We start from the raw sequence: 22,649 nt of genomic DNA on the forward strand, positions 1-22,649 counted from the left end.
TAAACAGTCAGGACAGCCTTTTGGTCATGCCAAGATTTTTGTAATTCTTAGCTAGCCTCCAGGTTTTTAGTTGCCTTCTTCATGTACTCTGCCATCCGGGAGCAGAGACCAAGTACATATTCCATCACATCCTGTTTGGGAGGTTTGAGAGGTAACTCCCAACACTCCTTCACCAAACATAATGGTCCTCTGACAGGGTGCCCAAACAGAAGTTCAAAAGGGCTGTAGCCAACCCCCTTCTGTGGGACCTCCCTGTATGCACACAGAAGGCAGGGAAGTAAAAGGTCCAATTTTCGCCTAAGCTTTTCTGGGAGGCCTTTAATCATTCCCTTTAGGGTTTTGTTGAATCTCTCAACTAACCCATTGCATTGTGGGTGATAGGGAGTAGTGAATTTGTAGTTGCCACCACACTCCTTCCACATTGCTTTTAGATACCCCGACATGAAGTTTGTCCCTCGGTCAGATATGACCTCCTTAGGGAAACCCACCCTGGAGAAAACTCCAATGAGGGCTCTTGCTACCACAGGGGCTGTGGTAGTCCTGAGGGGTATAGCTTCTGGATACCTGGCGGCATGATCCACTACTACCAGTATAAATCTGTGCCCAGATGTAGTTGGAGGGTCAAGGGGACCAACAATGTCAATCCCTACCCTTTCAAAGGGAACCCCCACCACAGGTAGTGGTATCAGGGGGGCCTTTGTTGTACCACCTGACTTGCCACTGGCTTGGCACGTGACACAGGAGTGACAAAACTCCTTGGTGTCCTCAGACATGTGTGGCCAATGAAAATGAGGGACAAGCCTGTGTAGGTCTTGTTTTGGCCCAAGTGTCCTGCCAATGGGATGTCATGTGCTAGGGTCAAGAGGAACCCCCTAAACTTCTGAGGTATTTCCAACCTCCTGGTGGCTCCATGGGTAGGATCTCTATCCTCAGAATATAGGAGTCCCTGATCCCAATAAACTTAATGGGACCCACTAGCACTCCCAGTAGCCTCAGCAGCAGCTTGCTGTCTGAGGGGTTCAAGAGAGGGGCAGCACTGCTGCTCTTTGCTCAGATCTTCCCTGGAAGGCCCCCCTGCCCCCAAGAACTCAACCTGATCAGGCTCAAGTTCCTCTGGGGCAGTTTCTTCTTCAGGATCTGCTTCTCCTCCCTCAGGGGGGGAATCTGAGATCTGAGATAGAGGGGAAGGCCCAGCCTTAACCCTACTACTCCTCCTCTTGGGTAGCATCTGGTCCATAGTTTCAGGATCCAGAGCTGGTTCACCTTTATGCAATTTGGCCTGTGACCTGGTCACAGCAAACACCCCTGCAGGTATGCCCAACATCTCAGCATGAGTCCATAATTCTACTTCAGACCAGGCTGAAGTCTCCAGATCATTGCCCAACAAACATTCGACAGGGAGGTCTGCACTGACTACTACCTTTTTGAGGCCAGTTACCCCTCCCCAGGAGAAATTCACAACTGCCAGACTATGGTTGGTCTTTACATTGCTTGCATTGGTAACCTGGTACATTTCACCCAGGATGATCTGTGCAGGGTCCACTAGATCCTCTGCCACCATGGTGACACTAGCACCTGTGTCCCTGAATGCCAAAGCCTGTTTACCATTTATTATGGGCTGCTGTTTGTACTTGCCCAGATTACTGGGGCTCACTAGGAAGGACAAATCAAGGTCTCCCTCACAAACTAGCAATGCCTGTGTTGGTACTCTGACTAGGCCAGAGTCCACATCAGAACCCAGGGTCAACCCTACTACACCCTTATTCTGGTTACCACCTCCACCAATGACTGCACTAGGGGAAACAGTTGCCTTAGGGGCTGGAGCGGTGGTGGTTTGGTCTTTGGACTTGGTACAATCAGAAGTCTAGTGCCCTTCCTGTTTACAGAATTTGCACCAGGGCTTCTTTTGGCTTTTTCCCTTTGTAGACTGGGAATCCCCACCAGTTGCAGATTTTTGGGGCCCTTGTGAAGACTTCTGATCTTTTGACTTATCCCCACCTTTATCTGAGCCTTTAGGGTCTGCCTTCTTGGTGTCACCCCCTTGGTTCTGGGTTTTCTGCCTCACCATGGATCTGACCCATTTGTCCGCCTTCTTTCCCAATTCGTGGGGAGAGGTCAGATCAGAGTCCACCAGGTACTGATGCAACAACTGGTCTTGGTATTTATTAAGGATCTGTTCTCTCATGATAAGATTATACAATCCCTTAAAATCAGTAACTCTACTACCAACCAGCCAACCTTCTATAGCCTTGGTTGCACAATCAACAAAGTCAGTCCAATCCTGAGTCTGTGCTTTCCGGGTATCTCTGAACTTCAACCTGTACTGTTCAGTGGTCAAGCCAAACCCATCTATTAATGCACTCTTCAGGGCTTCATAGTCATTAGCATCCTCTTCTCTAACAGTGAGGAGCTTGTCTCTACCTTTATCAGAAAAGGAGAGCCACAAGATTGCTGCCCACTGTTTCCGGGGGACCTGTTGAACTTTACAGGCCCTCTCCATAGCAGTTATCCATTTGTGGATATCATCCCCACTCTGGTAGGGAGGAACAACCTTGGACAGGTTCCTATGGTTTGGAGTATATTCTCTACCTCTAGGGACACTGTTGCTGCCACCAGGGGGTTCTAACCCCTCTATTCTAGAAGCTCTCTGGAGCTCAAAGGCTTCTCTATCTAAGGCCAATTGCTTTGTTCTGAGGGCAAGCCTAGCTTCCTCATACTGGAGAATCTTGTGCCTTCCTTCAAAGGAGGTCTCTCTATGTAAGTATGAGTTCCTCTGATGGACAGAATCCTTGTCAGAGTGATATGAGTGGTCAGATCCCCTTGATAGGGACCTAGGCCTCTCTTCCACTCTGCCAACTCTCTTAGGGAGAATTCCTCTGTCCTGTTCAGATCCTTGTGGACCTGGCCCTTCAACCACAGAGTCCTGGTCATCCTGATTTTCATCATCAGACCCAGACACTGTAATTGACCCACCCCCTGTTTCAGACCTGTCAGCTCCTAGAGCTGACCTAAGCTCATCCTAGCTTCAGGTTTCTTGCAACACACATGGCCTTCAAGTCAAAGTAGGTCATGTCCTTGTACTGAGGCTCGGTGGACCCACTGGCTCCACCTTTTAAGGACATTCTAGTGTTGTGCAGTGTTGTACTACCTACACTAGTTTGTGGCCTACTAAACCCAACTTGAGCTGTAGCAAGGGTGTGCTATCCCTTCACAAACAACTCTAAGTTCAGTAGAATTTATTGATACTAAGCTTGACCTTTATATGTACCTTGAGTACCTTTATTGGTTTTCAGTTAGTAATTCAAATAGAGATTTTCTGGTAGAACAATGGAAAGCTGGAATCCCACACGCTGCCCACCAATGTGAGACGTTGGCCTGGCATATGCTGGTCACTAGTTATAGTGGCCACCTTGCACCAGTCCAATTCGACTCTTATGGTAGATAGGTTTAAGACAACCTTTTAAAGAAATCTATCCTAGTGGTAGGTGTGGAGAGCTGCCTTCAGGCTAAGTCTCAGAGGAATGTAAAGCAGCTTGTTTTACCTTATAATCTCTTGAATTACAAAATGAAAGGACACCACACAGGTATATATATCAAATATATATGTATTTATTTCTAGACACAGTCTACTAATCTCTTTATAAGATTAGAAGCCAGGAACACATTCAAATATCAACGTTTCACAATAAGTTAAGCACAAATATGGCTGGGGCCATAGGGGCGTACCAGACCATATACTAAAAAAATGGGTTAAGAAGGTCGACTTGCAAAATGACAAGGCCTAGGGCCTGGGGAATCGCTGGGGCTTCACTACTGCAGTGATAGCAGGTAAGTAACAGGCCCAAGGGAGACGCGTGCAGTGTGTGAACACAGCCGCGGGTTCCCGATTGATTACAATGGAGCAAGTCGTGGTTTGATTTTTAAAGTTTTAGGGTACTTCGAGGAAGTCACCAAGCAAGCCACTTACAAGGTAAGTAATTCGAGGGCCAACACACACTAGGGCACCAGAGTGCACGAGTTACCTCACCCAGGGAAGCCGCGTGTGTAGGTGTCTTTTGGTGTCGGGTCGCGTCGCTGTTTTCTATGGAGACCAAAGAAGACTTGCTGCTTCCGTCGACTGAAGACGTGTCCAGTGGAATCCAAGGGTGGTTTCAAGATGGAGGTGACCTGAAAATTGAAGGGACAGTGTTCAAAGTCACTTGTCAGTGACCGGTGGCCAGGAAGATGGATGACCACAGATGTCGTGTGATTTCAGGTCGTCGATGGTGTTTTGACTTTTCGCTCACGAGGTCCCGGAGAGATCGACGATAACCAGCAGCTGGATTCGGAGAGTACCACAACGTTTGCAGCTGACTGCGATGTTGCAAACCCGATTGGATCCAACAAGCTTTGGCAACCGCAAGTCTTGTGTAGAGTTAAGAAAGTCGATGGTGCAGACCAGCAAGGTCTGAGGGACTCACCCAGCAAGGGTAATTGAGGGCAGACCTGGAGCAACCAGGAGAGCCCTTTGAGTTGATAAGAAAGTCTTTTGGGGACCCACAAGTCAATGGGCAAGGGATTGCAAAGACGCCTTCAGGAAATGCTTCACAGGAGCCCATGGTCCCTCTGGACGGGGTAGGCCTCTGATTTTCACTGCAAAACCTGCTGGAGGCTTGGGCCACAAATGGTCTAATGCACAAATTTGTAGAACGTCGTGAAGGGGTTGCACTTGACAATAGTGCACGGTCCCTGGGTATTGCTGTTCCTCGTCACTCGTGGGGTCCACTCACCACAGCTTTGCTGGGGACTCACAATGGCCATCGAGAAGTTAGGAAATCTACTTCTGGGGCTGCAGGGACTTCAAACTTTGGTGGGAGCAGGAAAGTTTGCGACCATTGATTAAGGGTTTTGGTGCCTGCCAAGCAGGGGAGTCACTCCTTGGCTCCAAGGGAGATTCTTCTGTCTTCCAAAGGTAGTGGAATGTCAAAGGTCCAGGATTCTTCTTTGTAGAGCGTCGTCCAGGGTTATCTACTTTGCAATGGCAAGGTTTTCTATCTTATACTAAAGAAAGGGGTGGCACTAGTTCTATGACCACTCCTCTGGGAGGGTCAGGGTAGGGGGTGGTTACACCCAGTTCCCTTTGTCCAGTTTCCCACCAGAGCAGGGACAGGTAGCCCGTGAACCGGTTTGAGCTGGCATATGCACAGAGGAGCCTACTGCTCCCCCAGTGCAGGACTTCAAAGCACTCTAGAAGTGCACCCACCCAGCTCCAATACACTAAATCCTGTCTGGAAGGTGGTGACACCTCCCTGTGACAGGATGCCTTTTTTTGGGCTTCCTCCACTGCGAGTTTCAGTCAGCAGCAGGAGGGCAGCCCAGTGTCTGTGCTGGGGGCATCCATTTTGTGATGCCAGGGCTCTTTCAGATTTCTTTCGTTTTACATGTCGTCCCCTCTAGAAGGGGGGAATCATGCTCCCACATCATGGACTGATGTGGGGGTATGATTCCAAGTTGTTTGACACCAAACACAACATGTTTTGATGCAGTCATTCCAAAGTTAACATTTTAATGCACTTAAGAGTATATGGTTTAACCGCATCCACAAATAGCCAAAGAGAATAGACTCTGGTAGCTGCAGAGGGGCCCTGCCCATGCAGAGGCACCCCCTCACATAGTAAACCACGCACCCTGCCCTCAGGATTGATAGGGCCTGCCATAGGGGTGGCTGATAGGTTTATATGTGTGTGTATGGTGAGATATAGAAACCTATTTCTCTGTGAGGAGTGCTAACACTACCTCACACAGGCTGCAGTAGCAGGCCTGTGGTGTCAGACTGAGTCTGCTTCCCAGGGGTGGCATAATACATGCTGCAGCCCCTGGTAGGCCTGTAAAGTGCCTATGCCCTAGGTACCTAATGTACCATATACTAGGGGCTCATAAAGTGCCACAGTATCCAATCACTAGTGCATCTAATATGCACACCAAGTCGTTTAGAGAGAACAGATAGACTGGGGCCCTGATTAGCAGGGACCCTGCCAGACTATAGCCAGAAACCAGTGTATACATCAGAAAAAAAGTGAGGGCAACATAAGTGCAGATCCTACTCTCCTACAGCTGTAGAACATGTATTACATACAAAACACTGCTTTACCATGATCTGCCGAGGAATAAACACAATAGAAGTTGTCATTAGCCATTAATGGGACGTTGGACTACAGCACAATAGTCCTGGTGCTAACAAGAAGAATTTATCTTCACCTGCCATTTCTCCATTTTGTCACAAACATCAGCACTCAGTGGAAGCACAAATACCATTTAAAACTCTCTGAACTTCCCATTATAGGGTTTGGGGTCACTTAGGGTTTGGTTAAAAAGCAGGACCATCACAAATTGATTGAGCTCCCTCTCTGCCAAACCTGAGGATCACCCGGCTCATTTGGAAGTGGGGAGCTGCCTCCACTGTTGAAACCTTTGACCAGTGACTTATCTGCAACAGACCAGGGCTGCCACTGTTTGTACATCAGGCGGCAAGCCCTATTTAGGGAAAGCCGTCAGGCATTCTATTTCACTGCCCCTGTCTGCCATGCAAAGCGTTGCGAACCTGGGCAGGAAAATAAAAACAGAAATCTCAAAGCAAAGGGAGAAAATTTCCTATGGATCAGTGACATTTCTTTTTGTATTTCAGAATGAAGGCCTGCTTTGGCGTTTGTTTCTATAAAAACAAAATCATGTGCCGAATGTGCCCCCATGAAGCGACAGGCCGCTTGGCATGCATTTTCACCTAAAGTTGTCTCGCTTTCTCAGTGAGAGAACTGTGGGTGAAAATTCATCCCCGACATGGCAGGGAACGCTCAGTACAGCAGGCGTGCCGCAATGGGGCAGGTAGAGGCAGGCCTCTACCACCCCTATGGCTCTGCAGCCAATCCATGCAAGGGAACACGCTCCTTTGTCATAGGCCAGATGCCTTAGTTCTTACCAGGTGGACAAGCATAACTTAAACACACCATTCCAAAGCAAAGTTCCAAAATAAATAAGCCATGTTCATTTGGACCATTGTGTCCACCCTTCACTTCAAGACAGTGCTTGTCCTTTTTGCCTGTTGTTGTATCAATTCAGCACCACTTTTCCTTCATGATCTGTTACACAACTTGACTTTAAACATGTTGACACATCCTGCACAGTATCCCTTCACCACATCAGGCATAGGGATTCACTTGAAGCATTTTTCTGGGAAGCTATGACTTTCTTTGTTTCTGATGCCTCTGACTTCAGCAGGTGGCTTTTTCCTCTGGATGCTGCTTCTCCCTGTGGCCTGAATTTAGCTTCTCATTTTAATAAAACATTTGATCCCCGAGTAGCGCCCACAAGGATTCCAATAAAAGTGCTTGCAAGGGAGTACCTGTCATAGCAGGAGTAATACTGGAACACCCAATGCTGTTTCAGTCTTGATGAGTCTTGGCTGTCTTCATTGCATCACTGGATTGTTTCTCATTTGGCAGTTGCAATTCTCAGAGTTATTCTCCTGATTGTCTGTGTGGCAGATGCCTGGATGAATGCTGCTGTGCCGAATGGCAAAGTGCCAGTCAGAAATGAAGTTCTTGTAATGTCATCATTGGAATATTGAGGCCGTTGTTGCGGTAAACATAATGACTTACAGGCACATGCATCAATTTAAAAACCGGTCGCAAACGGGCAGATTCTCAGAATCTGCCCCTTTGCGACCGGTATTTTTGCATTTGGGATGCATCATCCCAAAAGCAAAAATCGCAATTTAAGGAATCCCTAAATTGCGAATCCTTAAATTGCGATTGCATTTAAGGAATCCCAAATTGTGATTCCTTAAATGCAATTAATGAAAGTGAAAAAATTTGCGATTTCGCTAATAGGGGGAGCAAATTACCATGAAGTTGAACTTTATGGTAATTTGCAAAAACTTTGAAAAATGCACTTTTGTGCATTTTTCAAAGTTTCATGTTGCGCACACACATGCCCTTAGAGCATGTGTGTGTGCAACATATGTGTACAGATCAATTTCAGGGGTGCAATAGGGTGTCATTTGACACCCTTGCACCCTTGAAATTGCATGAGCAATTTGCGAGTACCTATTGGTACTCGCAAATTGCTCTTGCAATCTCCAATTCATTCCTATGGGCCTGGAGTCCCATAGGAATGAATGGGACGGCATTCCTTAATTGCGACTCGCAATTTGCGAGTCGCAATTAAGGAATTTGTAGGAATCGCTAGTTTTATAGCAATTCCTACATGCATAGGCTTTTCCAATTCCTTAATTGCGATTCCTTAAAAATCGCTATTAAGGAATCGCAAAAGTCTTTGTTGATGCATGTGCCAGTTAGTGCCTGATTTATTATTTGGTGGATGTTCCGATGTTCCACCAGGGGGGCAGAGTTGATTACTCTGTCACCATGGTGGAGGGACCACCGCCAAATTTATAAATGACTACCAAGCAGGTGATCATTTATAATACATTGGCAGGAACCGCCAATACGCAGGTTCGTGCCAATGCATTTCGCTGTTTGGGGCAGGGCTCTGTAAGCATGACGCAGCTCTGCACCAAACAGTGTTCTTTTTATATTTTCAAAAAGAAAATCCCCAAAAAAGATTTTCTTTTTGAAAATAAAAAATGTAATGCTCTCCTTACCATGGGAGTCATGCCTCAAAACGTGGGAAGCATTATTAGCTTTTTATTGCCCCTCACCGCCAGGGTTTGCCTGGCGGTGATGGACAGTACAGAAATGGGTATATGTTTTCCCTTCCTGATGGGTTGAGAGGACATATAGCCTTTTCACTAAGAGCCCTTACTCCTTCTGGCAGCCGGAGAGGTTTGGCTATGGTGGTGATGTAGTAGTCAAACCTATAGTTAGCCAGCAATTAAATCAGGTAGAGGGAGCATTATGTTGGCGGTACGGATACCCCGTTGCAACAGCGACGGAGTATCTGTACCACCAGCATATAAATTAGGCTCTTAGGAGAGTCTGAAGTTGAAAGCAGGAGGCTGAAGAGATAGGGATCAGAAGTGAACCAGAGAAAATGTGAAAGCCAGTGGTTACAGATTATGCAGGTACCACTAACCGAAGCTTTTGTTCAGCTAACCCTAAAGTAACTCATATTTAGAGAGTTACTGGTGACATCCATCTGGCTTATCATGAGTCCTTTAGTCCCATAACTGAAAATGTATTTCAGTCAACTACCCCCCTTTCTTGGTAGACTTGCTGCTTGATGAGAGGTAAAGTAGCCATTCCCTTGTAGGCTACAGAATATGGGAGGACAGTCAGGTTAGACTGAAAGACCGGGTTGGGTGAGTGTTAAGGAAAACAGCAGAGACAATCTTATAACACATGAATCACAAATTGTCACCACAGTCTCAGGGAAGACATATAGTTCTAAAGTTGAATGGCAATTATCACCAACTCCTAGTGTATAAATTGAGTTATTTTAGAAATGCAGTTTGTTATGAATATATTAATATTGGGTTAGTTGACATGCATTCGATCATGAGTACTGAAAATTGTTTCACATAATGGAGTGACACATAGGTGAAGTGAAGCAGAAATGTAAATACTGTTTAATTCCAGCAGTCTGTGTCCTCTGAAATTGAAATTCACATTATTGTTTAATAAACAAAAGAATTATTTACACCAAAAGGAACTGGCATGGACCATTGTTGTTTATATATAAAGCAGTGCACTGTGCACCGTATGTCTAGCAATGACGTTGAGGTTCTGGACTTTTAAAAGTCCAGAGGTGTCAGGGAAACAACACCCAAAGACCCCTGAGTTCCTCCTGTCTCGGTGCACAAATAAACAGAGACACGGGCTTCTCGATGGTGGCGTCAAAGACCAAGGTTTATTTACTGCAGGGACACAGAAGTCATAGGAACCACACAGAGGCAGAATCTACGAGACTGTTCGAATTGCATTAAGTGGGTTGTTCCTTAAGTACATGGAAAATGTCTTTAGGCAACATTACATGAATATTTCTCATGCCCAACCCGGTATCCCAAATAAACAGTAAATAGACATCAAACAATAATTAGTCGTAGGTTTTCGGTATTCGATCAGGTCCCCTTGTCAGTTTTCCATTCTTTACCCGATCCTCCCCATCATAAAAATCGTAACCTCCCCATTGTAAAAGCCCAGAAGGAGAGGAGCAGAGCCAGATGCAAAGGATTGAAAAGTAGGATAAGAGGTGTTTATGGATCATAAACGGGCATGGCTACCGTCTTCGGCCTTTCAGTCAGGACAACGGACACGAGAACCAGTATAGCAGGACTGGCCTCAGGCAAGGGAGGCAGCTTGATTCTGCCTAGTCATGCAGCGTCAGCCTTTCTCGGGGCTCGAGCTTACGTGTCCTTAACAAGGTGACTCTGTCGGGGTCATTGCCCGTTCATTGACTATGTGAGGGCAAGAAACAAAATGGATGCCGTTACTAAAATGGATGCCATGACTTTACAACAGAATGCCCTATTTCTCAGTGAATTCATGCTAGTTGCGTAGCGAAAACACTGTCATGTATGTAATGGATCATTTGCGGTTCATTGGTACCAAAATCGTGTCAGTACTACGATACCGATTTCACGGGTTCGGATCGCTACAGAACCTCAGACCGTCCTTTTGCCCTTACATAGGCAATAACTTACTCTATGTCAGAGTCCATTTCTATGTTCATCAGGTCACTGATATGTTGTTGAAGCATTACTCTATCCCGTGGCGTATCTCTAAAAACAGGTGGTCTTCTTACGCATGTTGAAATGCAGAGATTACATAAGGCAGGACCACACTGAACAATGAGACAGCACGAAAATAAAAATACCAACGCAACACCAGTGACTATCAGAACCTTCCATCCCCACGCAGACAACAGGCTCCAGAACCATCCCATTAATGACCAGTCACCTTCCTCTACATGAATAGAGTCAGAGATTTTGTGTAACTTAGAGAGATGGCCTTGTATACTGTTGGCGCATTATCTGGGATAAAAACACAGCAACTCGATTGGATCATCTCACATACTCCACCTCGATCTGCAAGTAACACATCAAGAACCATACGGTTCTGTAACGTCATGAGGCGATCCGCTTGAAGCTCAGCTGTCAGGTTACTAAGGGCACCCGCAGTTTCGGTGATAGTGGATTCAACTACCCGTGTTAGTTGACGTAAGTTTCTACTGTTAACCATAGGCCCCAGAACGGAAGGAAACCTTTGAAGAAGTCTCCTGCTTCTTGGCCAGCAGTATCTTCTTTACTGAAAACACCTCTCACAACTCTAGTTTTGTGATAGTCCGGTGCAGCAGTGTATGTCGGAGGTAGCAGTTGAGCGATATAACATGAGCCTGAGAAGTCAGCAGGCAGCCATGTGTATGCTCTGTCTTGGCAAACAAAATAGGTACCCTTAGCAGCTAAGAATGCAGGGGAAGACTGTGACGGGAAAACATATGTTTCGATACAGTCACTCTTCCCTAGTCGAGCTTTCGGATTCCTCCCATTTCCTTGCAAACAGACCTGACCTTGGTGGGGTACGACCCAGATCGGAGTTGAGCTTTTACGTTTGTTCTCACCCAGAGTAATGCCATATTCCGTAACATTCCAACCCATGTAAACTCACAATTCATCCTTGGGAATGAACGGAGTGTTATTGACATCTCTAACCATGTCAGTGATTCCTTTTACCAAGGCTCTATTAGCCGAGTTATACCGAGTGGAACGCGGAGGTCGTGGAGGATAGGTCTCTAGGGCATAAGCGAACATGGTCTGAAATGCCCAGAATGATCCATTATAACTAAAGGGCAGAACCAGATAAGGGATGCCCTTGTCCATGGTATGTGGTATCAAGCCACACACCCAGCAGTTTGTTGTGTTAACTACTAGTTGATGTTGGTGCAAAAGCTGAATGAAAGTGTTATTTATAAACTCAGAGCGTCGAGCTTGCTCGTGGGCAGGAAAAGGATGGAAAGAGTGAAGAGAGACAACAGTCGGAGAAACAGGAACATGGGGAGATACTGTAGATGTAACAGGTGTAAAGATCAACTGAATACCAAAAATAATTCCGCCTACCAAAGTTATTAAAACAATTAGAAGTGTCAGAGTACATTGCATTAGAAAACATTTGCTATATAATATGTCATATAGCTTTGTCTTGTGCACATTTCGTCGCAGTTCAGGAAGCTCCATCTTCTACAACCGTTCGCAACGGATGGTTTGCACCTGTTAAAAACTTGCCTCTGTTTACCCTGGGAGTTCCCAAGATAGACAGAAGAAACCGACCTTATGTCTGATTCCCTGCAAATTAAAACAAGGCACACGTTACGACCCTACGGTAACCCAGACGGCAAGGTGAGAGAAACAATAAAAACAAAAAGATAAAAATTTGAGCAAACTTCCTGACTGAATGGAATGCAGTAAGATCAAAACAGTTTTCAAACAGAAAGGTAATTATGCAATGTCATTAGTTCATAACATGAGAACGTAGATTATATCTGTACTTTCCGGATCTTGTCTGATCTTGAAATAGCTGGTCTACAGGTGCGGAAATGTTCGACTCCACAGCTGACAAATGTTCACTTTGTACAATACTCGGTCCAGGATTCAAAGGAGCGGTTCCTGCTGAGGTGTCAAAGTTCTGTGTTTCAGTTCGTGGGTGGTCCGTTATGTACTCTGCATCACTGAAAGGGATGTGCCTAGGAACAGGTTCTGTCTCGGATACGCCAAATCCCTGTCTAACCCAGTTATCATAGGGCAGTGGGAGAGGGACACGCTTCTTATGGCTAGCGTGCACCCAATTCTTCCTTACAGCTAGGCGTACAGCAGTTCTTGTTGTGAGGAGTACCTGGAACGGACCCACGAATCTTGGCTGGAGGTTCCGAGTTCGTTCAAAGTTCCGTACTACAACTTGGTCGCCTGGTTTCAACGTGTGGCCTGGACTCTCTGGCAGTTTAGGCAAGGATTCGAATACCTGTTGATGAATAAGGCTTAATTTAGCAGTCAGGTCATAAAGATAATCAATCAACATTGGGTATTCAATCTGTTTGAATTCCTTTGGCCTAGGGACTCCCCAAACATTAGCAGGACGACCGAACACAATCTCATATGGGCTAAGCCCTACTCGAGAGTGTACAGTCGCTCTGGTGGACAATAGAGCTAAAGGCAGTGCATCTGGCCAAGATAGACCAGTGGAAGCTTGAATTTTAGCAAGCTTCAGTTTCAGAGTGCCATTGTACCCTTCAACCAAACCCGCTGACTGCGGGTGATTCGCACTGTGAAATTTTTGGGTAATACCTAAACCCGTACACACACTCTTCATAACTTTCCCTACAAACTCACTTCCATTGTCCGACCAAACAATCCGTGGCATACCATACCTGGGGAAGTACTCTTTAAGGAGGATTTTGGCAGTGGACATAGCAGTGTTGTCCTTTAACGGATATGCCTCAATCCATCTTGAAAAGGCACAGACTACCACTGGGACATATTTAAGATTGTTACACCTATCCATGTGGATGAAATCCAACTGAATCACTTCAAAGGGACAAGAAGGGGGAGCAAAATGACCAGTTGGGGTTGGGGTTCCCTTGCCAGGATTATGCATCAGGCATATCATGCAGTTCTTCACCACTCTTTCCGCACACTTAGTAATTCCATCGTTCTTCCATACTGGAGCTAACATTTTACAGATCCCTTTCGAACTGATGTGCGCCGCTCCATGCGCCATCGTGACTACTGCGAGCACATACGCATCAGGTAACATCCAACGCTGCTGCTCAGACAAATCAACCCAACATCCACTTGAATCCATTTTACCCGTTTTCTCCTTCCATTCCTTCTTCTCATTTTCAGTTGCTTCATTCTGGATTGCTTTCACACTTTCAATCGTATTCTCACACATCCCTGATTCAGCAATCCATCTTGCAGACGTTGCAACGTACATTCGGCTCGTCATGTTCTTGGCCGTTTCTTTAGCGACCTCATCAGCAAACGCATTCCCACGGCCAACATCATCCGTAATCTTTCGATGTGCACTGCACTTCACAATCGCAACTTCATTCGGTAGGGTCAGGGATTCCAATAGATCGCTGACTAACTATCCATGTTGGATCTTAGTTCCATGGGACGTGAGAAAACCTCTTTCTTTCCAGAGACGTCCAAAGCTATGTGCTACGCCGAAGGCGTATTGGCTATCAGTAAACACATTCACTCTCTTTCCCTCAGCTAAAACACACGCTCTTGTTAATGCAATTAATTCTGCAGCTTGGGCAGAATTCTGACTCACTCTTGCAGTCTCAACAATCGTACTCAAAGTCGTAACTGCATACGCGGCCGTCACATCACCATTCTGTAGTTTAAAACACGACCCATCGACATATAAAGTGCCGTCTGGATCTAGTAACGGAGTATCTTTCAAATCAATCCGACCTTTTGTCTTTTCCTCAGTTCTAAAACAAACAGCAATCATGGGGCTCTGAATCACTCGACTCCTGAGTAGTCGGCAACAGCGTTGCTGGATTCAATATGTTGCATCGCTTAATCTGAATCTGGTTTGCCCAAAGCGTCAGCTCGTAGCCTGATAGTCTAGCACTGGTGAGGTGCTGAGTTTTTGTTCGATTCATGAGTGTATCCACAGCATGTGGAACCATGACTACTAACATGTTGTTCATGACTAGTCCAGCAGACTGTCGAATAGACACTGCAGCTGCTGCTGTAGCTCTCAAACAACTTGGCAATGCTCTGGCTACCGGATCTAATGTGGATGAGAAATATGCGCAAGGTCGCTGTTTGTCACCAAATTGTTGCGTTAATACACTCAACGCACAACCTTCTCTTTCATGGACATATAGTGTAAACGGCTTACTGTAGTCAGGAGTACCCAACACAGGAGCTGAACACAGCGCATCACGTAAGTCAGAGAAGCTCTGTTGACATTCGTCAGACCATGGCAAAGGGCTCGGAACACCTTTTCCAGTCAGGGCTACCAATGGTTTTGCCATGAGAGAAAAATTTGGGATCCATTGCCTACAGTATGACGTAATACCCAAAAACGCACGCACTTCTCTCTGTGTGCTTGGTACAGTCATCTGCGAAATTGCTTTGATTCTCTCTGGGGTCAACCTTCTTCCCTCCTTTGACAAAAGATGACCTAAGTAGGTCACTTCTTGGCAACAATATTGCAGTTTAGAAGGTGACACCTTGTGATGTAAGTCTGACAAATGACATAATAGAGAAATTGTAGCTGCTTTGCAAGTTTCCTTGTCATCAGCAGCCAGTAAAAGATCGTCTACATATTGGATCAGAGCAACACCAGGAGGAAGTACAAGAGCATCTAATTGACTCTTCAATGCTTGGCTGTAAATTGAAGGGCTCTCACAATAACCTTGTGGAGCGCGCTTGAATCTGAAACTGCGACCTCCTAAGGAGAAACCAAAAATGTCTCTACTTTCCTCGGCTATCGGAATGCTGAAAAAGGCATTTTTCAAGTCGATAACTGTAAACCATGAGGCTGAGGCAGGAATCAACGTTAATAATGCAGTGATATCTGGTACCACAGGAAACTGTGGAATCACTATTTTGTCAACTTCTCTGAGGTCAATCACAAACCGGTAGATTGGAGGTTTGGAAGGGTCAGTACGTTTCAAAATCGGTAGAACAGGACTATTGCAGATATTTCCTCTAGTTTCCTCTATCACATCTTTCTGTATCAAGTCTTTCACAATCAGCAAGAGTGCACGTTCCCCTTCATTCGAAATCCGATACTGTGGGATTCGTGGGAATTTAACATTCGCTTTCAGACTTACCACATAAGGGGGAATTTCCAAGAGGCCTACATCGTTAGGACCAGTTGCCCAAAGAGTATCAGGGAGAGAACGCAGCTCCGGTGGGAGCTTATCCATCGACATATACATTGGAGAGATTACTCTTTTGCCTAATGTGAGCTGTACTCCCGAAGGAGAACAGTACAGTGTCGCATGTAGGCGTTTCAACAGATCTAAACCAAGCAGATTCTCATTACAACCGTTTGTTACAATAAGGGGTGCTTCTAGTTCACATGGTCCAACAGAAATTGATAAAGGACTAGAAACAGGATTGTGAACAGGTGCGCCTGAGAAACCTACTGAAGTGTTCGTTAAGCCAGACAAAGGTGCGCCAGGGAGTTTCGCATGCATAATTGAACTTTTTGCCGCACCAGTATCCAACAGAAACGGTTTGACCACGCCTGATGTAACTACTGCGACATAAGGTCCACTCTGATCAACTGGAACTGATACTACTCCCTCTCTTTGCCTGTGGCTGTCCTAGTACTCGCTTCTCTGAATCTCTTCATTATGATCATAATAATCTTCAACATGATACTGTGGAGATCTACCTGCTTGCGCAGATTGTGCATTTAGCTGATCGAAATAATTCCATTGGCGATTAGCCTGTGGTGTCATTGTACCACGTCCTCTACCCCTAGGAGTTTGCATAAACCCAACATTACCTCTCTGAGCTGGGACACCACTAGTCTGTGCGTGCAGTACCGGACACTCATTCTTATAATGGCCCTCCTTTTTACAATAGGCACACTGATTCCATGCTAACTGTTGTCGGGAAAAATCATAATTAAATCTTTGGGATGTCCCTTGCTGGAATTGTGGCTGCGGCTGAAACTGGGGTCGCTGCTGTGAATCTGACTGATTCGAGCGAGGCGGATACGCCTGTTGCAAAAGAACTTTAGTCTTTAAATCTTTTGTTTTCTTTTCTGACTTTTCCTTCTCTTCCTTCTCTCTATTCTCGTAATACTGAGCAGTTGCAAGTATCTGTGCTGTCGTCGACACTGCCCATGCACTTTCAGAATCCTTTAACTTGTTACTAAGTTCGGGTAATAAATTAAACACGAACTTGTCGACAAACAATCTCTGGCCTCCCTCAGTACTCATATCTTGTCCACTGTGGTCTACGAAGGTCTCTTCAAATCTAGTGAAAAAGTCAGAGACGCTTTCGTCCTTCTTTTGCTTGCATGCCGATAGTTTATCCCAATTAACTCGTAACGCTGGCATCAGCGTTTTCATCAGATTAATTATTCTGCCAGGTAGGGCAGCAATCAGAGGTTCAGGTTTAGCACTGCCAACTTGTTGCGCATCTGCTGCTACAATAGCTGGCCAATCACCTCCTAAGGCGACTGGGTGGTTCTCTTGCCGAATCTTGGCCCATATAGGCTGTGGCACTACATCACCAAATAACATTTCAATGTCTGCCAAATTCATGACACACGCTTGAACTGTCTGCGTTAACTCTTTGTAATAACCAGCAGGATTTTTACGTGGGTCTGGCAACGCTTGTTTTACTGCTAATACTTCAGCCCGTTTCCAAGGGATGTGTATCCACACTCTCTGGAATTGTGCCGGGGCAGGTGCAATTCCATTAGCCGCATCAGCTTGAACTGCATCACGCCATATCGGTGGAACTTCCCTCATCGGATATTGACCTCGTTTTTTCCTAGTAGTAATCGGTGAACCATCAGGGTCCCTTGTCGCTCGAAGAGGGGAATCATCCCTATAAGCTAAAATCAGTTCTATCGCTCCCCTTACTCCTGAACCTATCACCATTCCTGCGGCGAACTTCTGTTGAATATTTATCAGATCTGAGGGGACATAATCTAAGTCATCATCTTCCCATTCTTCGCGCACAAGAGAACACATCACGTCAAAAACATAACGTTGAGTTGGTTCATTCCATTGCATAAAAGTATCTAACACTCTTTGTGCATCATACTTCACAGCTTTCGACATCCACCTAAGAGCTGTCGAATCTAACATGTCTCGTTCCTGAGGACCAGGAAGCTGGCTACGTCTCTGTATAGAGTCAGAAACGGGGGTCCCAATTAAAGACCTGTAGAGAGGAGTTAAGATATTAGTTACAGAGTCGGTTATTTTCCGACGAACGGAAAGCGGAGTCAGGATGTTCATAGGGTTCGGGGATAGGGCAGCTGGAGCAGATGAAATAGTAAGGGTGGGAGTAGCAGGTAAAGCAGTTTGCGTAACGACAGGCAAAGGCGGAACAGGCGACCCAGGAAGAGGGGGTGCCGAAGGAACATTAACTACGGGAAGGACAGGAGCTGGAATCAAAGGAAGTGGAGCAACTATTCCAGGCTGACCAGCAACTGGCTGTACAACAGGTAGTAACTGTGGTACTGTAATACCCTGTGCATACGGTGGAGGTGAATTCAACAGGTAAGACAACAGAGGATCCTTTTCATGATCCTCCATCGGCTTAGTAGGACGAGATGGCAGTACAGGGTAACATTTATCAATTGCCAAATTATATTTTCTATTCGCCATCTCCATTGCTTTCTCAGTCTCGTTGACATGTAGCTGCCTAGCAGACTCCATTAAAGTCAACCCTTTCTCTTTCTGTTCTTTCTTCGTCTTCCTAATTTCTCTCTGTTTGGCTTCTTTGCGCCATACGCGAAAAGAATCAAACATTGCCGGCCGGGCTTTTCTCTTAAACAACTTCATTTCTAGATTGTCTAGAATTTCGGTTTCGAAGCTACCATGCGGTGGCCAACTAAGGACACCATCTTTTCTGGTATAACGGACCCATACTTCATTATACGTAATAGGACCCACACCATGTTTACAATAGAGCTCATATGTAGGAGTTCCAATCGGAGGAACCGAACACGAATCCTCCAACCGGGAATCCCCGTTGCAACGTAACCAGGACAGGAAACAATTACTACTGGTAGTCATGACAAACAAAGACAAATTCCAACCAAAATGCGCAAAGAACTTAGGCCTACCAAAATGAACTATTACCAAAACAAAGATTATCTAAACAAGAGCAACCAATGATAATCTACGAATTAAACCAGAGCAACAAAGAACAACCAAACTGAGCGTAACCCACTTAATACTTAACTGAAATGTGGAAGACGTCACCAAGGAGAACCCGTCTACGTCTCGCCGTACTAAGTTCTGCACCTCGGGTCCAAGACAGGGCGACAGTCAGTGCAGCGGTCCTCTGTAGCCGTCTGGGAACGGGAACCCTCGTGGAAGAGATCGTCGGGCCACTTTTACGACATGCAGGGATCGATGAAGCGGGGTACCTCCCTCCGGAATCTTCACACGAAACTTCTCGAACTTTTCAGGCTTTGGACCGGTACCGGATGACGTCCCCCCACGTTGGGCGCCAATTTGAGGTTCTGGACTTTTAAAAGTCCAGAGGTGTCAGGGAAACAACACCCAAAGACCCCTGAGTTCCTCCTGTCTCGGTGCACAAATAAACAGAGACACGGGCTTCTCGATGGTGGCGTCAAAGACCAAGGTTTATTTACTGCAGGGACACAGAAGTCATAGGAACCACACAGAGGCAGAATCTACAAGACTGTTCGAATTGCATTAAGTGGGTTGTTCCTTAAGTACACGGAAAATGTCTTTAGGCAACATTACATGAATATTTCTCATGCCCAACCCGGTATCCCAAATAAACAGTAAATAGACATCAAACAATAATTAGTCGTAGGTTTTCGGTATTCGATCAGGTCCCCTTGTCAGTTTTCCATTCTTTACCCGATCCTCCCCATCATAAAAATCGTAACCTCCCCATTGTAAAAGCCCAAAAGGAGAGGAGCAGAGCCAGATGCAAAGGATTGAAAAGTAGGATAAGAGGTGTTTATGGATCATAAACGGGCATGGCTACCGTCTTCGGCCTTTCAGTCAGGACAACGGACACGAGAACCAGTATAGCAGGACTGGCCTCAGGCAAGGGAGGCAGCTTGATTCTGCCTAGTCATGCAGCGTCAGCCTTTCTCGGGGCTCGAGCTTACGTGTCCTTAACAAGGTGACTCTGTCGGGGTCATTGCCCGTTCATTGACTATGTGAGGGCAAGAAACAAAATGGATGCCGTAACTAAAATGGATGCCATGACTTTACAACAGAATGCCCTATTTCTCAGTGAATTCATGCTAGTTGCGTAGCGAAAGCACTGTCATGTATGTAATGGATCATTTGCGGTTCATTGGTACCAAAATCGTGTCAGTACTACGATACCGATTTCACGGGTTCGGATCGCTACAGAACCTCAACGTCTTTGTCCATCTTGTAAAGAATGGGCATTATATAGACATAGAGGAAGTCGTTATTATAAATTGATGTTTAACCTGGTCATCCTGCTGAAGGTGACATTATGACATTATTCTTTACAGCTGATACAATATGATTTGACATTCCGAAAAAGTTCAAGTCAGTTTAGCTTCAGTCATATGACTGTGAGATGGAGACCCATTCTCTTTTCAGTCACCACTCAGTGCCAATCAATCAATCAAACAGCATTTGTAAAGCACAACACTGTCACCCCAGGGGCTATCTGGGCGCTGTGTCTCAGTCGAAGAGCCAGGTATTGAGTTTCTGTCTGAAGTCTGCCAGTGAGGGGGCTGTGCAGAGCAGGAGGGGAAGGGCGCTCCAGGTCTTGGCTTCAATGTAGGAGAGGGAATGTCCACTGCTGTGGCTGCAGCAGATGCAGGGGTTGTGTGTGAGGGCGAGTAAAGAGGAGCGCAGGTGTCTAGAGAGTTTGTGGAAGTTCAGTCGATGGTTGATGTAGGCAGGTCCCAGGTCATGAAGAGCTTTGTATTTGTGTTTCAGGGTCTTTGTGCCCATACTTTGGCAGATTCATTGCCACTATAGGCAGAGTTAGCATTGTCCCTGACCACTAAACACCACAGAAGAAAGGAACCCCCTGCATCAACACAACCTTGTCTGTAACTTTACCTTCTGATACTCCAGGTATCTGCTGCAAAACTCAGTAGAGCACTCCCGTCAGCTTCTGGCTGTAATAATGGCCCCCGACCTTCTCACTGGGTGACTCCCAGAAACATGAGCTGATACCACAGTGGAGTTCATAGCAGGATTTATTTCTGGAGGCTGTCCACTGGTACAGGGACCTGGTGGGACAATCAGATACCTAACTTCTAAGGCCACCATCTAACTTGCCTTAAACTCGTTTTAAAATTCAGGCTACTGGGTAGAAGAGGTAGGACATACAGATATCAGGTTTTCTCTTCAAGGAATCATATTACGTATAGAATTACCTATGGTTAGTTGTCAATAAAAGCCTTGTTTTCCATCGAGGGACTCCAGGTGGCATAAGATACTGTGGGTTGCCAATTACATCACTCGGAACACTAAGAAAATTTCACAAATTTTGCCGATAAACCATGAACAATTCTATGCTGTATGTTGCCCCCAAATGTTCTTCTTTCTCTCCCTACCTCCCTGCTCCTAAAGATGAACAGCTCAGAGGAGCCTTGGGGTGCTATGCACAACATGGCCTCACTTCCGCCAGGGTCCTCCCAGAAGCTGTACTTCAGAAACAATAAATTTCTGATCTCCTGCCATCCACCCCACTGCACTCTGGCCAGCTACCCCCACCCAAATGTCTAAAAATCACTGTGTGGTGTCCTTCTCACCATGGCCGACCGCCTTAAACACTATCCTGTCTTTAACCTCTTTATATAATCCAAAAATACTAACCATCCTTCACCATCCCCACCGCCCTCGACACAAGCCTCTTGCAATCCATCCCAAAAGTAAAAAAAACACAAATACCTGTCTCTGTATCTCATACAGACTGAGAGGAACAAAAAGGATGACATATTGGCTACTATATTGCCTACTATAAAAAAAAAATGAAGAAAACATATGTCAATAAGCGTTCCTGAAGCAGTGGGAGGTGAGGTAGATGAAGGAGATGAAATACGGGTTCGTAACTGTGCAATAAAAGCATGACCTATTAGGAAGACCTATAAATACATTTACAAGCATGCTAAAAATTAATCTCGTGGCTTGCAATATTTCCTAATTGGCTATTTCATATGGGTGTATTTTACTCAGTGTCAGAAGTGGAGATCCCGTGTTTTAGTTCAGGAATTAAAATTAACGCAAAAAGAAAAATATTCGTCATCACAAATTTAAACATAGGTAGAGTTAAAAATGTATGAGCATTCTTCATGTGCTGAAACTGGAATTTCTTTTTCTTACAGGATAACGCAGTTTTGCCAAATCAGAGTACAAAATTCCAGTATACTGAAGGCACAACATATCTCCAGATTGAAGATGTGTCTGCGGAAGATAGAGGATATTATACGTGTGAAATGACCTTCGAACACACAGGGAAAGAGTACAGAGCCACCAGGATCATTTTGCTCCAGACTGTTGGTAAATAATTACTAATCATGGGTTTTAAATTTAGGTAATGTTGTACAATGTGGACACTAACGCCTCTTGCAATTATTTTTTTAGGAATAGGCGTGATGTACTTGTAAATTAGGCGTGCCTCACTTTTGACATAGGTGTGACTTCTCAAACTTCCATTAAAATTAGTCCTAAAAGAAAGGATTGTGAATAAGGTCAGCGTCATGCGTGGGGCCACTTCACAAAAGCATTCATGAGTATGTAAAATAGTTCTCCTTTAGTACTGTTTTACACACTCTAAGGGGCATATCAACAAGGGCTTTAAAAGCCAAAAAAGGAGAGATAAAACTAGCGCCCTATCAACAACAGGGGGCTAACATGCAAATTTGCATGTTAGCACCCTTTTACTCTACGCTTCCCCTTGCATCTCTAATGAGATGCAAAGGGGGCGTTCCAGAGTAAAATAATAGGAGAAATGTCGCTAAGCGACATTTCTC

The 22,649-nt window shown here is 45.4% G+C and overlaps 1 protein-coding gene across 1 annotated transcript in view; it reads left to right on the forward strand.

Moving 5' to 3' along the window:
• Positions 1-22,649, forward strand: part of LOC146805509 (interleukin-1 receptor type 2-like) — a 119,125-nt gene that overhangs the window by 48,152 nt on the left and 48,324 nt on the right. Inside the window, exon 5 of the mRNA XM_085620510.1 lies at positions 22,002-22,176. Coding sequence (XP_085476636.1) covers positions 22,002-22,176 — 175 coding nt within the window. The remainder of the gene's footprint in view (positions 1-22,001; positions 22,177-22,649) is intronic.

The sequence above is a fragment of the Triturus cristatus genome, chromosome 8 (genome assembly GCF_964204655.1).
Source record: "Triturus cristatus chromosome 8, aTriCri1.1, whole genome shotgun sequence".
In the NCBI taxonomy this organism is placed as follows: domain Eukaryota; kingdom Metazoa; phylum Chordata; class Amphibia; order Caudata; family Salamandridae; genus Triturus; species Triturus cristatus.